At 48.1% G+C, this 15,950-nt stretch overlaps 1 protein-coding gene across 1 annotated transcript in view; it reads left to right on the top strand.

Annotated features, from left to right (window-relative positions):
- cntn2 (contactin 2) overlaps positions 1-15,950 on the top strand; it is a 213,594-nt gene that overhangs the window by 148,549 nt on the left and 49,095 nt on the right. Inside the window, exons 9-10 of the mRNA XM_078242070.1 lie at positions 4,898-5,079; positions 8,865-9,001. Of these exons, the coding sequence (XP_078098196.1) occupies positions 4,898-5,079; positions 8,865-9,001 (319 nt within the window). The remainder of the gene's footprint in view (positions 1-4,897; positions 5,080-8,864; positions 9,002-15,950) is intronic.

Below are 15,950 nucleotides of genomic sequence, written 5' to 3'. Positions count from 1 at the left end.
TGGGCAGAGCAGGAGCCCATACCAAGCTGTGATACAACCAGAAATAATGTTTTCTATGGTGCATCTGTAAAAGTTGGTGAGCGTTGTAGTGGACATGTCAAATTTCCTCCACCTTCTGAGAAAGTAGAAGCGTGGTGGGCTTTCTTAACTATAGTATCGGTAGGGGGGTGGGTGGGGGTGGGTGGTGGTTGGTGACCAGGATAGGTTGTTGGTGATCTAGACACCTCGGTTGTGTTGGCTTCCAAGATCCAAGGATGGTGGAGAAAGAGGATTCAGCTGACCGAGTGGGAAAGGCTTCCCTGGATCTTTGCTCCACTTTAAAACTTCAGCCATTGTCCCGTCAGCCTCTTGTGCAAAGGAGCGATAAAATATTTCATCATCATTATGGGGCCCAGACTCTACTCCTCCAGTGTAGATCTTTCTCCCATCACTCAACAAGTAGGAGCAGGAGGAGACCATATGGCCCTTCGAGCTGCTCCACTATTCAATACAATCATGGCTGATTTCGGTCTTCAATGGTGCGGCACGGTGGCCCAGTAGTTAGCGCTGCTGCCTCACAGCGCCAGGGACCCGGTTTCAATTCCAACCTCGGGTCACTGTCTGCGTGGTGTTTGTACATTCTCCCCGTGTCTGCGTGGGTTTCATCTAGGTGCTCCGATTTTCTCCCACAGTCCAAAGGTGTGCAGGTTAGGTGGGTTGGCCATGGTAAATTGCCCCTAGTGTCCCAAGATGTGTAGCTTAGGGTGATTAGCAAAGTAAATACATGGGGTTACAGGGATAGGGGCTGGGTGGGATTGTTGTCAGTGCAGACTCAATGGGCCAAATGGCCTCCTTCAGCACTGTAGGGATTCTATTCTAACTCCATTTTTCCACCCACTCCCCATATCCCTTAATTCACCAAGAGAGCAAATATCTGTCTATATCGGCCTTGAGTGTATTCAATGATGAAGCAGCTTCTGGGATAGAGAATTCCCAAGATTCACAATCCTTTGAGTGAAATAATTTCTCTTCATTCAAACCTAAATGGTCGCCCCTTTTTCCTGAGACGGTGCTCCCCACCCGTGTTTTAGATTCCCCAACCAGAGGAAACAATCTCTCAGTGTCTACCCTGACACGCCCCTTCAGAATCTTGTATACATCAATGGAATTGCCTCTCATGCTCCTAAACTCCAGAGACTGTGGGGCCATTTCACTCAATCTCTCATCATAGAACAACCCCGTCAACACAGGGACCAATCCAGTGAACATTCCTTACGTATGGAGACCAAAACTGCACACGCTTGGAGTTGAGAAATAAAGGCCGAAAAATGGGCGACACGTTGGCACAGTTGTCAGCACTGCTGCCTCATAGCGCCAGGGATCCGGGTTCGATTCCAGCCTCAGGTCACTGTCTGTGAGGAATTTGCCCGTTCTCCCCGTGTCTACGTGAATTTCTTCCAGGTGCTCCGGTTTCCTCCCGCAGTCCAAAGATGTGCGGGTTAGGTTGATCGGTTGTGCTAAATGACCCTAGTGTCAGGGGGACGAGTAGGGTAAATATTGAGGTTATGGGGATAGGGCCTGGGTGGGATTGTAGTTGGTGCAGACTCGATGGGACAAATGGCCTCCTTCTGCGCTGTAGGGCTTCTATGATTCTATGAAGGTCAGCTATGATCTTATTGAATGGGAGAGCAGGGCTATAGGGCCGAATGGCACATCCCTGCTCCTATTTCTTGTGTTCTCATTTTAATACATTCAAGCAGAGTTGGCAACCCTATCGATGCTGTAATCAGATGGGTTCTGCCAGAGTTAAAGCAAGACTCTACCCCCGGGGCAATTCAAATCCACTTTGTTTACCAAAATAATTAGTTCTGATTTGAAAGATTAATTGATACAGTTCATTGGGCAAAGAGATAACAAGGTAGGTTTAGCATCACACTGCACTTTTTGTTAGTCTGATGCAACTAGAGAAAAACAGCCCACGATTATCCTCCTCTTCTCCAGCACCCCTACAAGGACTGGAGTGGAAATGCAGCAGAAATTAGACCTAACATCAGAATTCTCATGACAATGAAGGGCAGGACAAGTCAAGATGGAAATAGGGAGGGATCAAGACAGGATGCTCATTTGGGAAGCAGTGGCGCAGTGAGATTATCGCTGGACTAGTAATCCAGAGACCCAGGGACCTGGGCTCGAATCCCACCGTGGCAGATGGTGAAATTTGAAAAGTCTAATGATGGCAAGGAAACCATTTTTGAATGTCGTAAGAACCCATCTGGTTCACTATTGTTCTTTACGGAGGGAAATCTGTTGTCTTTGCCTGGTCTGGCCTACATGTGACTCCAGATCCACAACAATGTGGTTGACCCTTAAATTCCCTCAGAGATGGGCAATAAGTGCTGGCCCAATCAGCGATGTCCACATCCTATGAACAAATTTTAAAAATGGATTTACCCCCCCCCCCACCCCGCTCATGAATTGGTGCCTCCCTAGCCTGGGGTGAGGGGCCGACACACCTTGAAGAGTGAGGCATACCAATCTCAACGGATGCAGTGCTTCCCTTGGATTGGACCCACACTTACTAACAATATGGGTAATAAAGGATTAATAAAGGTAATAAAGGATACCGTGCCGCCTAATGGGTAATTAGGTGGCACGGTAGCACAGTTAGGCGGCACGGTAGCACAGTGGTTAGCACTGCTGCTTCACAGCTCCAGGGACCTGGGTTCGATTCCCGGCTTGGGTCACTGTCTGTGTGGAGTTTGCACATTCTCCCCATGTCTGCGTGGGTTTCCTCCGGGTGCTCCGGTTTCCTCCCACAGTCCAAAGATGTGCGGGTTAGGTTGATTGGCCATGCTAAAAAATTGCCCCTTAGTGTCCTGAGATGCGTAGGTTAGAGGGATTAGTGGGTAAAATATGTCGGGATATGGGAGTAGGGTCTGGGTGGGATTGTGGTCGGTGCAGACTCGTTGGGCCGAATGGCCAATTTCTGTACTGTAGGGTTTCTATGATTTCTTCTAAACATTGATGTTTTTTGACTTCTAACAAGGGGGTTCTGTTGGATCACTGTGAGGAAGTTTCCCGAAGAGGCCCTTGCATAGTGTTCATCATATACCGGGATATCTGGCCTCCTTCTGCCTGGCGTGTTCCCAAAGATGTCATTCTAATAGCTGTCTAAGTTGTCTGCCTTACAACTGGCCATCAACCAACGCTATTAGAACCAATTATCTGGCTGTTTATTTAATTGATTTTGGTGGGATCTTGCTGTGTGTGTAGATTGACCGATGTAAATCCTATATCACAGCAATGGTTACAACAGTAGTTGGCTGTCTGTGGGTACCTGCCATTGACATTATATAGCAGGGTCAGTGGTGAAGGTCCCTCACGGGAATGTCACAGCACATACATTATGATCCAATGGTGGGAGAGTCCAGAACTAGGGGCCATAGTTTGAGGATAAGGGTGACTGGATGTCTGGTTATAAGGCCATATTAGTATTCGTGGAGTTAACCATATGGATAGACAATAACAGAGGATGAGGATAAACCGTTTAGAACTGAGGTGAGGAGAAATTTCTTCACTCAGAGGGTGGTGAATGTGTGGAATTCACTACCACAGAATATAGTTGAGGCCAAAACATCTGATTTGAAGAAGAAATTAGATATAGCTCTTGGGGCTAAAGGGATCAAGGGATATGGGTGTAGGGGGATCAGGATATTGAATTCAATGATCAGCCATGATCAAAATGAATGGTGGAGCAGGCTCGAAGGCCCAATGGCCTACTCCTGCTTCTAATTTCTATGTTTCTATGATTGGTTTCTGATTCCACTACTGCAATGACCTAAGTTACTTTGACGGATCTCTTCAAACAAGTGTTCAACAGAAGAAAAATCTGTTATGGGGGAACAGTGAAATATAAACTAGGCTGAATGGCCTCTTCTGCACTGTAGGATTCTATGATTCTATGATCTTTGGTGAATTGCTGCAGTGCATCTTGTAGATGGTACACACTGCTGTTACTGAGCGTTGGTGGTGGAGAGAGTGGATGTTTGTGGATATGGTGCCAATCAAGACGACTGTTTTGTCCTGGATGGCATGAAAGATCCCATGGCACAACTTTGGAAAAGGGAGGCATCTTGGCTGTAAAACCTCCCCGCCCAACATCACTAAGGAATATTATTAGTCAAGACTCGCACTGTTATTTGTGGGATCTTGCCAGGCGCAGATTGGTTTCCTATGACAATCAGATATATAAGACCCTCGTCAGACCCCACTTGGAGTACTGTGCTCAGTTCTGGTCGCCTCATTACAGGAAGGATGTGGAAAAGATTGAAAGGGTGCAGAGGAGATTTACAAGGATTGTTGCCTGGATTGAGTGGCATGCCTTATGAGGATAGGCTGAGGGAGCTCGGTCTTTTCTCCTTGGAGAGACGTAGGATGAGAGGAGACCTAATAGAGGTATATAAGATGTTGAGAGGCATAGATCGGGTGGACTCTCAGAGGCTTTTTCCCAGGGTGGAAATGGCTGCTCCGAGAGGACACAGGTTTAAGGTGCTGGGGGGTAGGTACAGGGGAAATGTTAGGGGGAAGTTTTTCACACAGAGGGTGGTGGGCGAGTGGAATCGGCTGCCGTCAGTGGTGGTGGAGGCAAACTCAATAGGGTCTTTTAAGAGACTCCTGGATGAGTACATGGGACTTAATAGGATGGAGGGTTATAGGTAGGCCTAAAAGGTAGGGATATGTTCGGCACAACTTGTGGGGCCGAAGGGCCTGTTTGTGCTGTAGTTTTTTTATGTTTCTATGTTTCTAACAGGGGCTCATTTATTGGCTGCAAAGCACTTTGGGATGTCCTGAGGTTGTGAAAGGTGCCATGTAAATGCAAGTCTTTCTTTTGCTAATTGCAGTGTTTGATATCTTCCAGTCCCGTGCCCACCATTAAGTGGAGGAAGCTCGATGGTTCACTGTCATCCAAGATCCTGCAATCCATAAACAAGCCCATCCTACACATTCCGGATGTACAGTTTGAAGATGAAGGTGTGTATGAATGCGAGGCAGGAAACTCAAGAGGAAAAGATTCAACACAGGGAAGAATCATCGTTCATGGTAAGAGAAGAAATCTTGATTCTGCCATTGAGTTATACAAGAATATTGACATTTGTGGTTTACTGCTAACTCAACACAAGTGTTATGAGTTTTGACCATGTTGTACAATGTTCCTGAGACTTGGTTATTCATCCTCCTATTCTTGATGAAAAGAGAGACGTGTTACCAAAGTTTTACATCTTGCACTCATCAGGACAAATGCAAGAATGTCAAATTTCAAATAATCGCTACAATCTATGCCACTGAAAAAAGAGACAAGTCTGTTGAAGCTTTTCATCTTGCACTCATCAGAATATTCACAATACTACAATGTAAGGGAAATCAACGATACACATGGCCCTTTTCTTTGCAGACCGAAAGAACAGGTACACACATTGTGCCTGTTTCAGCTAAACAAAATAAGTGATAGCCATTCATTGGTTCATTCCTCAGGACAATGCCTTGACAATCAGAGTCAAGCTGCCTGGTTTAAATGTCAAACAATGCTTGGCAGTTAACTGTCAGACACCATCAACAGGTGCATTATCCAGTGGGCAGCACGGTGGCACAGTGGTTAGCACTACTGCCTCACAGTGCCAGGGACCCAGGTTCAATTCCCAGCTTGGGTCACTGAATGTGTGGAGTTTTCACGTTCTCCCTGTGTCTGCTTGGGTTTCCTCCGGGTGCTCCGGTTTCCTCCCACAGTCCAAAGATGCGCGGGTTAGGTGGATTGGCCATGCTAAATTGACCCTTAGTGTCAAGGGATTAGCAGGATAAATATGTGGGGTTACGGGGATAGGACCTGGGTGGGATTGTGGTTGGTGCAGACTTGGGGCACTGCCAACCTGCAATGCCGACCTGCGACGGGGACAGTGCCAGGGGTGGGGCCCTAGGGGGAGGTTGAGGTGCGGGGACTCATTTTTTTATGGGTGGGGCAGGCGGGGGGGGGGGGGGGGGGCAGACATGTGAGCAATGAGGATGCCAGGATGATCGGAGGGAAGGGGCCGATGTTGGCATTGATGGCAGGGTGGGGGGAGCGAATGCCAGCAATGATCGGGGGGGTGGGGGGGGGGGAATGGAGGGGACTGTTGGTGATGATTGGGGAAGCATGGCGGGAAAAGGCTACCCACAGATGACTCTGTGGTGGAGGTGGGGGTGAGGGGGGATTAATGTTTTGTTCAAGGGCGCCCTTTAAAAATGGCCCCCCGATCTCAGTGGAGCCAGTTCCTGGCTCTAAGGGCTGAATTTTCCTGCCCCACCTGCCACGGGAATCATAGTGGGCGGGACACGGACCATGCAAAGGCCCGTTGGCCTCAGGTGGGATTTTCCAGCCTTGGGGGTGAGCACGGCTGGAAAATCCCGCCCCGAAGAGATGACAGTGCAAACCCCACCCACTCTTTTATTATGCAATGAAAATCACAAGACCTGGGAGGGAAAGCTGGCCAGTGGAGCTGCAGGGTTCCACACTGGAACGGACACTCTGCCCATTGCTCCAGCAAGAATTGGGATAGTACGGAAAATTGATTTGTGGTTTTCAATCCTGCCACATTCTCTGATTCTCACTCATTCTCTGGCGAGCCAGCACGGTGACACAGCTGTTAGCACTGCTGTCTCTCAGCGCCAGGAACCCGGTTTCGATTCCAGCCTCAGGTCACTGTCTATGTGGAGTTTGCACATTCTCCCCATGTCTGCGTGGGTTTCCTCCGGGTGCTCCAGTTTCCTCCCACACTCCAAAGTTATGCAGGTTAGATTGATTGGCCATGCTAAATTACGCCTTAGTGTCAGGGCAATGAGCAGGATAAATAAGTGGGGTTACGGGGATAAGGCTTGGGTGGGATGGTTGTTGATACAGGCTCGATGGGCCGAATGGCCTCCTTCTGCACTGTAGGGATTCTATAATTCTATGAGAATGCAAAAGTTTGCTATCACATGAAGTAGCTGAGGCAAATAACATAGATACATTTCAGGGGAGCTAGATTAATACATAAGGGAGAAGGGAATAGAAGGATTTGTTTGTTATTATTCATTTATGGGATGTGGGAGTCGCTGGCTAGACCAGCATTTATTGCCCATCTCTAGTTGCCCTTCAGTAAGTGTTGGTGAGCTGCCTTCTTGAACTGCTGCAATGCCCGAGGTGTAGGTACACCCACAGTGCTGTTAGGGAGGGAATTCCAGGATTTTGACTCAGCGACAGTGTGAAGGAACGGTGATATATTTCTAAGTCAGGATGGTGAGCGATTTGGAAGGGAACTTCCAGCTGGTGGTGTTCCCACGTGTCTGCTACCCTTGTAGATTAAAGTTTTAAAGTTTATTTATTAGTGTCACAAGTAGGCTTACATTAACACTGCAATGAAGTAACTGTGAGAATCCCCTAGTCGCCACACTCCGACGCCTGTTTGGGTACACTGAGGGAGAATTTAGCATGGCCAATCCACCTAACCAACACGTCTTTCAGACTGTGGGAGGAAACCGGAGCACCCGGAGGAAAACCCACGCAGACACAGGAGAACATGCAGACTCCACACAGACAGTGACCCAAACCGGGAATCGAACCTGATGCAGCTAATCACTGAGCCACCATGCCGCTCATGGTAGTGGTCGTGGGTTTGGAAGATGCTCCCTCAGGAACCTTGGTGAGTTCCCGGAGTGCATCTTGTAGATGGTACACATGGCTGCCACTGTTTTCAATGTTGGACAGAGTGAATGTTTGTGGAAGGATACACTGAAAGAGTGAGATGGAAGGATAAATGGAGTGGGAGGAGGCGTAGGGACACAGGATCAGCAGTAAACCCTCTCGAGCGGTAGCACGGTGGCACAGTGGTTGGCACTGCTGCCTCACAGCGCCAGGGACCCGGGTTTGATTCCCGGCTTCGGGTCACTGTCTGTGCGGAATCTGCACGTTCTCCCCGTGTCTGCGTGGGTTTTCTCCGGGTGCTCCCATTTCCTCCCACAGTCCAAAGATATGCGGGTTAGGTGGATTGACCATGCTAAATTGACCCTTAGTGTCAGGCAGACTAGCTAGGATAAATGCATGGGGTTATGGGGATAGGGCCTGTGTGGGATTGTGGTCGGTGCAGACTCAATGGGCAGAATGGCCTCCTTCTGCACTGTAGGGATTCTATAAGCCTGCTCTGCCACTGTACTGTACACTTTGAATACTGTGCAGAGTTCTGGTCACCCTTTAATAGAAAGGATATTATTAAACTAGAAAGAGTGCGGAAGAGATTTACTAGGATGCTACCGGGACTTGATGGATTGAGTTATAAGGAGAGGCTGGATAGACTGGGACTTTTTTCTCTGGAGCGTAGGAAGCTGAGGGGTGACCTTATAGAGGTCTATAAAATAATGAGGGGCATAGATCAGCGAGATAGTCAATATCTTTTCCCAAAGGTAGGGGAGTCTAAAACTAGAAGGCATAGGTTTAAGGTGAGAGGGGAGAGATACAAAAGGGTTCAGAGGGGGAATTTTTTCACACAGAGGGTGGTGAGTGTCTGGAACAAACTGCCAGAGGTAGTAGTAGAGGCGGGTACAATTTTGTCTTTTAAAAAGCATTTAGACAGTTACATGGGTACGATGGGTATAGAGGGATATGGGCCAAATGCGGGCAATTGGGACCAGCTTAGGGATTTTTAAAAAAAGGCAGCATGGACAAGTTGGGCCGAAGGGCCTGTTTCCATGCTGTAAACCTCTATGTATAAACGCCCATGGCTATGCTGAATGGTCTGTGTCCGTCCCGTACAATTCCACCTAATATTGTGCCCTCTGGTCTGTTCTCACTTTGACCCTCTTCTCATTCTTCACTCCAGCTCAACCGCAATGGCTTCAGATTATCACCGACACCGAGGCTGATGTCGGCTCCAATCTGTGGTGGAAATGCGCAGCTGCCGGGAAGCCTCGGCCTACATGCAGATGGCTAAGAAATGGCCTCCTGTTAAATTCTAAGGTGCGGACTAACTAAAAAGCAACGTTTTCCCATGTGGTTTGTAGAACTGCGGCTACAGCTTGTTATAGACTGTGCAACTTTTTGAGATATTTATTTCATTGACTCTTGGGTTTATGAGCGTACTGAGTGGAGATATTTCCCTCCTCTGATTCTCGCCTCTCCAGTGGCTATTTGTTCAATGTATCCATTCTCCGGATGTGGGCATCGCTGGCAAGGCTGGCATTTATTACTCACCCTGAGGAGGAGGTGATGGGGAAATCTTATAAAACTGTTACTGCCTACATGGTGCAGGTACTCCCACAGTGCGGTTATGTAGCAATTCCAGGGTTTGGACCCAGCAACAACGAATGTCAGGTGATAAAAGTCCAGCTCAGGATGGTGTGCGGCTGGAGGTGAAGGCATTCCCATGCACCTGTTACCATTGCCCTGGTGTTGGAGGTTGTGGATCTGGGAGTTGCTGCTCACCGCAGCTTTGCTGGAACGTGTGGGTGATACCCACCCTGTATCAGAGGGTGATACAGAGATACACACCTCTGTATTCCGCTCGCGAGTGAGTGGATCGGGTGCTGGTTAAGTGGGCCGCTTCGTCCTCAAATAGCATTGAGCTTTTTGAACGGAACTGGAGCTGAACCTTTCCATTTCTGACGATACTGTGCCTTGAATCAGTTATTTTTATTCATTCATGGGACATGGGTGTCACTGGTTGGCCAGCATTTATTGCCCAACCCGAGGGCAGTTGAGAGTCAACCACATTGTTCTGGAGTCACATGTCGGCCAGACCGGATAAGGATGGCAGATTTCCTTCCCTCAAGGACATTAGTGAACCAGATGGGTTTTTCCAACAATCGACAATGGTTTCATGGCTATCAGTAGATTCTTAATTCCATGTATTTTTTATTGAATTCAATTTCCACCCCCTGCCATGGCGGGATTCGAACCCGGGTCCCCAGAATATTAGCTGAATTTCTGTTTAAAGTTTGTTTTAAAGTTAATTTATTAGTGTCACAAATAGGCTTACATTGACTGTGAAAATCCCCTAGTTGCTACACTCTGACGTTGAGGGAGAATTTAGTATGGCCAATGCACCTAACCAGCACATCTTTCAGACTGGATTAATAGTGTAGTGATAATACCACTAGGCTATTGCAGGATTTTGTTTTACAGTTTGTTCCATCCGGTGCCGCTGGATCTATAACTGCATTCTCTCAACGTTACTGCAGCAGTATAATTGCTAGAATGTTTGTTTTAATCTGGACTAATACTGTTTTGCTGTTCTTAGTGTTCCGTTGGGGATTTTGCAGAATAGGGCTTGATTAGGATGATTGACAGGGAACAAATTATGAGACTGGGTAAAGCTAGGCTCACACAAAATATTCAAGCTTAGATACTACTTGGGGTAGTTAGAGAGCAGTGTCCCTCTTATCCCCTCTCTGAAGCCTGGAGACCAGGATCTGCCAGAGACTGGGTTTATTTCTTTGTAGTTCTGCTGTTTGAGGATAGGCAAATTATTATCAAAATGGAGAGAAACTTCGGGATGCTTTGGTGCAGAGGGATCTGGGTGTCCTTGTGCATGAATCGCAGAGAACGAGTGTGCAGGTACAGCAGATAATAAGGAAAGCAAATGGAATTTTGGCATTTATTTGCTAAAGAAATAGAATATAAAAGTAGTGAAATGTTGCTACTATTGTACAAAGCATTAGTGAGACCGCACTTTGAATAGTGTATACAGTTTTGACCTCCTTACCTGAGGAGGAATGTAGTTGCATTAGAGGCGGTTCAGAGGAGGTTCACTAGATTGATTCCAGAGACAAGGGATTTGTGTTACAAAGAGAGATTGGGCGGTTTAGGCCTATACTCCCTAGAGTTTAGAAGAATGAGAGGAGATCTAATCAAGGGACACAAGATGATAAGGAGGATTGACAATGTAGACGTGGAGAGGATGTTTCCTCTTGTGGGGCAATCTAGAACAAGAGGTCATAGTTTTAAGATAAGGGTTGGCAGATATAAAACAGAGATGAGGAAAAGTTACTTCTCTCAAAGGTTTGTAAATCTGTGGAATTCACTACCCCAGAGCATGGTGGATGCTGGGACCTTGAGTAAATTTATGGAAGAAATGGACAGATTTTTAGTCAGTGATGAGTTTGAAGGGTTACGGAGAATGGGCAGAAAAGTGGAGATGAGGCCAAGAGTGGGTCAGCCTATTGAATGGCGGAGCAGTCTGTCGAGGGGCAGAATGGCCTACTCCTTCTCCTCTTGCTTATGTTCTTATGTCAGGTGATGAGTTCTGAGGCTGGACATTGTGTTCCAGGGATGCTGTACACAGTCGCTGTGCATAAATGGACTGAGCTCACCCTGATAATGAGGGGGCAACCCGTTCCATACTTCCCTGGCACTTTGAGTGTGTCTTCAGCAGGAGTGTCAGGGCCACGTTATTAAGGGGCAGGAGTGATCCTGTATGGATGGAGCATTTTCCTGGTGAAGGGGGGGGAGGGGCACCTGGACATGGAGCAATGACTGTGCGATGGGGCTGCCAGTGGGGATGGGGGGGAATGGCCGTTCTTTCCCGCAGTCAGGAACACTGCTGAGTGCTACAGCCACCTTGTGCAGTGGCTGACTAATCAACACAAGAGTCGAGGCTTAATTTGGTTTTGCACACGACTTGTATTGTGGATCCCCCTTCTGCAGCTGCCACCTGGATTACCTGGGCACCTTGAGCCTTAGCACCCGATCGTCCAGCCTTCAACATAGACTCATAGAGATATATCAAGTCTATAAAGTTTATTTATTCGTGTCACAAGTAGTCTTACATTAACACTGCAATGAAGTTACTGTGAAAATCCCCTAGTCGCCACACTCTGGCACCTGTTCGGGTACACTGAGGGAGAATTTAGCACGGCCAATCCACCTGACCAGCACGTCTTTCAGACTGTGGAAGGAAACCAGAGGAAACCCACGCAGACACAGGGAGAACGTGCAGACTTCACACAGACAGTGACCCAAGCCGGAAATCAAACCCGGGTCCCTGGCACTGTGAGGCAGCTGTGCTAACCACTGTATATAGCATGGAGACAGGCCCTTCAGCCCAACCTGTCCATGCCGGCCAGGTTTCCCAAACTGGACTAGTCCCAGTTTCCTGTGTTTGACCCTTATCCCTCTAAACTTTTCCTATCCATGTACCATATCCATATCCACTGAGGGAGTGCTGCTCGGGCTGCAGTAGAGTGTGACAGTTGGTGTCTCACTGTGGGAGTGCTGCTCGGGCTGCAGTAGAGTAATTAATTTATTTAATTATTTTTCAGTTCAATTAGTGAAAAAAATCGGAGGTTTTTTTTTCTAAACAGGAAATAGGCCCAGCAGCAGCCTGGGAAGATTTTGGAGGGTTTAAAAGTAGGCCGCACCTTTGAGCGGGCAGCGTCGTTAGCAGGCAGTGGAGTGAGCAGGGGACAGAGTGAGAGCTAAAAGGGCTTTGGCTCACAGGGCTTCGGCGAGGAAGGTTGTTTGTTTGTTTTTCTTCGGTTACACCCCCTTTTTGTTTTATCCCCAAAACTAAAAAGGACATGGCTGGTATGAGTGGGAGGCCAGTATACTGCATTCGGTGTGGGATGTGGGAGTTCCTGGAGACAACTTGCCTCCCGGAAGTCCATATCTGTGCCAGATGTGTGGAACTGCATCTCCTGAAGGATCGTGTAAGGGAGCTGGAGCTGAGGCTCGATGAACTCAGTTTAGTTAGGGAAAATGAGAGAGTCATAGATAAAAGTTATAGTCAGGTAGTGACACCAGGGTCTCGGAAGGAAGACACGTGGGTCACGGTTAGGAGGGGTAATAGTCAGAAGGGTGATGTGCCAGAAAGCACCCCAGTGGCAGTCTCCCATAAGAGAAAGGGATGGGCAACAGATGGGAGAAGGGAAGGGAGTGAGCAGTCTGTGGAGGGATCCCCTGTGGTTGTCCCCCTCCACAATAGGTATATTGTTTTGGATTCTGTGGAAGGGGATGACCCTCCAGGGGTAAGCCACGAGGACCAGATCGCCTCCACGGGGACAGGCTCAGGGGTCCGGAAGGGAAAGAAGGGGTTTAGGAGAGCGATAGTTGTGGGGGACGCAATAGTTAGAGACACGGACAGGCGCTTCTGTGGGACTGAACGAGAATCCAGGATGGTAGTCTGCCTCCCTGGTGCCGGGGTACTGGATGTCTCCGAGAGGGTAGGAAGCATATTTAAAAAGGAAGGTAGTCAAACGGATGTGATTGTACACATTGGGGGAAATGATGTAGGTAGGAAGAGCAGGGGGGTCATACGAGAGAAATTCAGGGAGTTGGGTGCTAGGCTAAAAAGTAAGACCTCCAGTGTAGCAATCTCTGGACTGCTCCCGGTGCCTAGTGCAAGTGAGGCTCGGAACAGGGAGATTCTACAGTTGAACGCGTGGCTAAAGGACTGGTGCAAGAGGGAGGGTTTTAAATTCATAGATAACTGGGACATCTTCAAGTCAGGATGGCAACTGTACAGAAAGGATGGGTTACACCTTAACTGGAAGGGAGCAAATATCCTGGCTGGGAGTTTTGCTCGAGTGTTTCGGCAGGATTTAAACTAGTGTGGCAGGGGGGTGGGGAACAAAACAGGAGGTCAGTAAATACTGAGGCTGGGGTCGAGCTGGGGGCCAGGGCAAGGCTAGCTAAGAAGAGGAGCACTCTGGAGGAGGAGGACCTGACTGGGCCTGGAGGTCTGGAGTGCATCTGCTTCAATGCGAGGAGTGTAACGGGTAAAACAGACGAACTTAGGGCCTTAATGCTTGTGCGGAATTTGGATGTGGTTGCGGTGACGGAAACTTGGTTAAAAGAAGGACAGGACTGGCAGCTGAATATTCCGGGGTATCAGTGTTTTAGGCGAGACAGAGGAGGGGCTAAAAAAGGTGGGGGAGTAGCGATATTAGTTAAGGAGCATATTACCGCGGTGCAGAGGGTAGACAACTTAGAGGGGTCATGTACTGAGTCGCTGTGGGTGGAACTCAGAAACAGGAAGGGTGCAGTCACTATGCTGGGGGTGTACTACAGACCACCCAACAGCCCACGGGAAGTGGAGGAAAGGATATGTCAGGAGATTCTGGATAGGTGCAGAAAACATAGGGTTGTTGTAGTGGGGAACTTTAATTTCCCTGGTACAGACTGGAAAGTGCTTAGAGCTGGGGGACCGGACGGGGAGGAATTTGTAAAATGCGTACTGGAAGGTTCTTTGGAACAGTATGTAGATAGCCCGACTAGAGAGGGGGCTATACTGGACCTAGTTCTGGGAAATGAGCCCGGTCAGGTCGTCAAAGTTTCGGTAGGGGAACATGTGGCAAATAGTGACCACAACTCTGTTAACTTTAGGATAGTAATGGACAAGGATGAGTGCTGTCCTACGGGCAGGGTGCTAAATTGGGGGAAGGCTGACTATAGCCGGATTAGGCAGGAATTGGTGGATGTTGATTGGGAGAGGATGTTCGAGGGTAAATCCGCGTCTGGCATGTGGGAGTCTTTTAAGGAACTATTGATAAGGCTGCAGGATAGGCATGTGCCTGTAAAAAGGAAAGATAGGAAAGGTAGGATTCGAGAGCCGTGGATAACCAGGGAAATTGAGGATCTGATTAAAATGAAAAGGGAGGCGTACGTTAAGTCCAGGCAACTGAAAACAGATGGAGCTCTGGAGGAATACAGAGAGAGTAGGAAAGATCTCAAACGGGGAGTTAGAAGGGCAAAAAGAGGGCACGAGATGTTCTTGGCAGGCAGGATTAAGGAGAATCCTAAGGCATTCTATTCATACGTTAGGAACAAAAGAGTTGTCAGGGAGAAAATCGGACCTCTCAGGGACAAAGGAGGGGAATTATGCTTAGAACCCAAGGGAATAGGGGAGATCCTAAATGAATACTTTGCATCGGTATTCACGAAGGAGAGGGGCGTGTTAACCGGGAGTGTCTCGGAGGGAGGTGTTGACCCGTTAGAGAAAATCTCCATTACGAGAGAGGAAGTGTTAGGTTTTTTAGGGAACATTAAAACTGACAAAGCCCCAGGGCCTGATGGCATCTATCCTCGACTGCTCAGGGAGACGAGAGAGGAAATTGCTGGGCCTCTGACGGAAATCTTTGTCGCTTCTTTGGACACGGGTGAGGTCCCTGAGGATTGGAGGATAGCGAATGTGGTCCCGTTGTTTAAGAAGGGTAGCAGGGATAACCCAGGAAATTATAGGCCGGTGAGCTTGACGTCCGTGGTAGGGAAGTTGTTGGAGAGGATTCTTAGAGACAGGATGTATGTGCATTTAGAACGGAACAATCTCATTAGTGACAGACAGCATGGTTTTGTAAGAGGGAGGTCGTGCCTTACAAATTTGGTGGAGTTTTTTGAGGAAGTGACAAAAACGGTTGATGAAGGAAGGGCCGTGGATGTCATCTATATGGATTTCAGTAAGGCATTTGACAAAGTCCCACATGGCAGGTTGGTTAAGAAGGTTAAGGCTCATGGGATACAAGGAGAAGTGGCTCGATGGGTGGAGAACTGGCTTGGCCATAGGAGACAGAGGGTAGTGGTCGAAGGGTCTTTTTCCGGCTGGAGGTCTGTGACCAGTGGTGTTCCGCAGGGCTCTGTACTGGGACCTCTGCTATTTGTGATATATATAAATGATTTGGAAGAAGGTGTAACTGGTGTAATCAGCAAGTTTGCGGATGACACAAAGATGGCTGGAATTGCGGATAGCGAAGAGCATTGTCGGGCAATACAGCAGGATATAGATAGGCTGGAAAATTGGGCGGAGAGGTGGCAGATGGAATTTTATCCGGATAAATGCGAAGTGATGCATTTTGGAAGAAATAATGTAGGGAGGAGTTATGCAATAAATGGCAGAGTCATCAGGAGTATAGAAACACAGAGGGACCTAGGTGTGCAAGTCCACAAATCCTTGAAGGTGGCAACACAGGTGGAGAAG

The sequence above is a fragment of the Mustelus asterias genome, chromosome 25, assembly GCF_964213995.1.
Source record: "Mustelus asterias chromosome 25, sMusAst1.hap1.1, whole genome shotgun sequence".
Taxonomy (NCBI): domain Eukaryota; kingdom Metazoa; phylum Chordata; class Chondrichthyes; order Carcharhiniformes; family Triakidae; genus Mustelus; species Mustelus asterias.
This window is presented reverse-complemented; position numbering and strand designations above follow the sequence as displayed.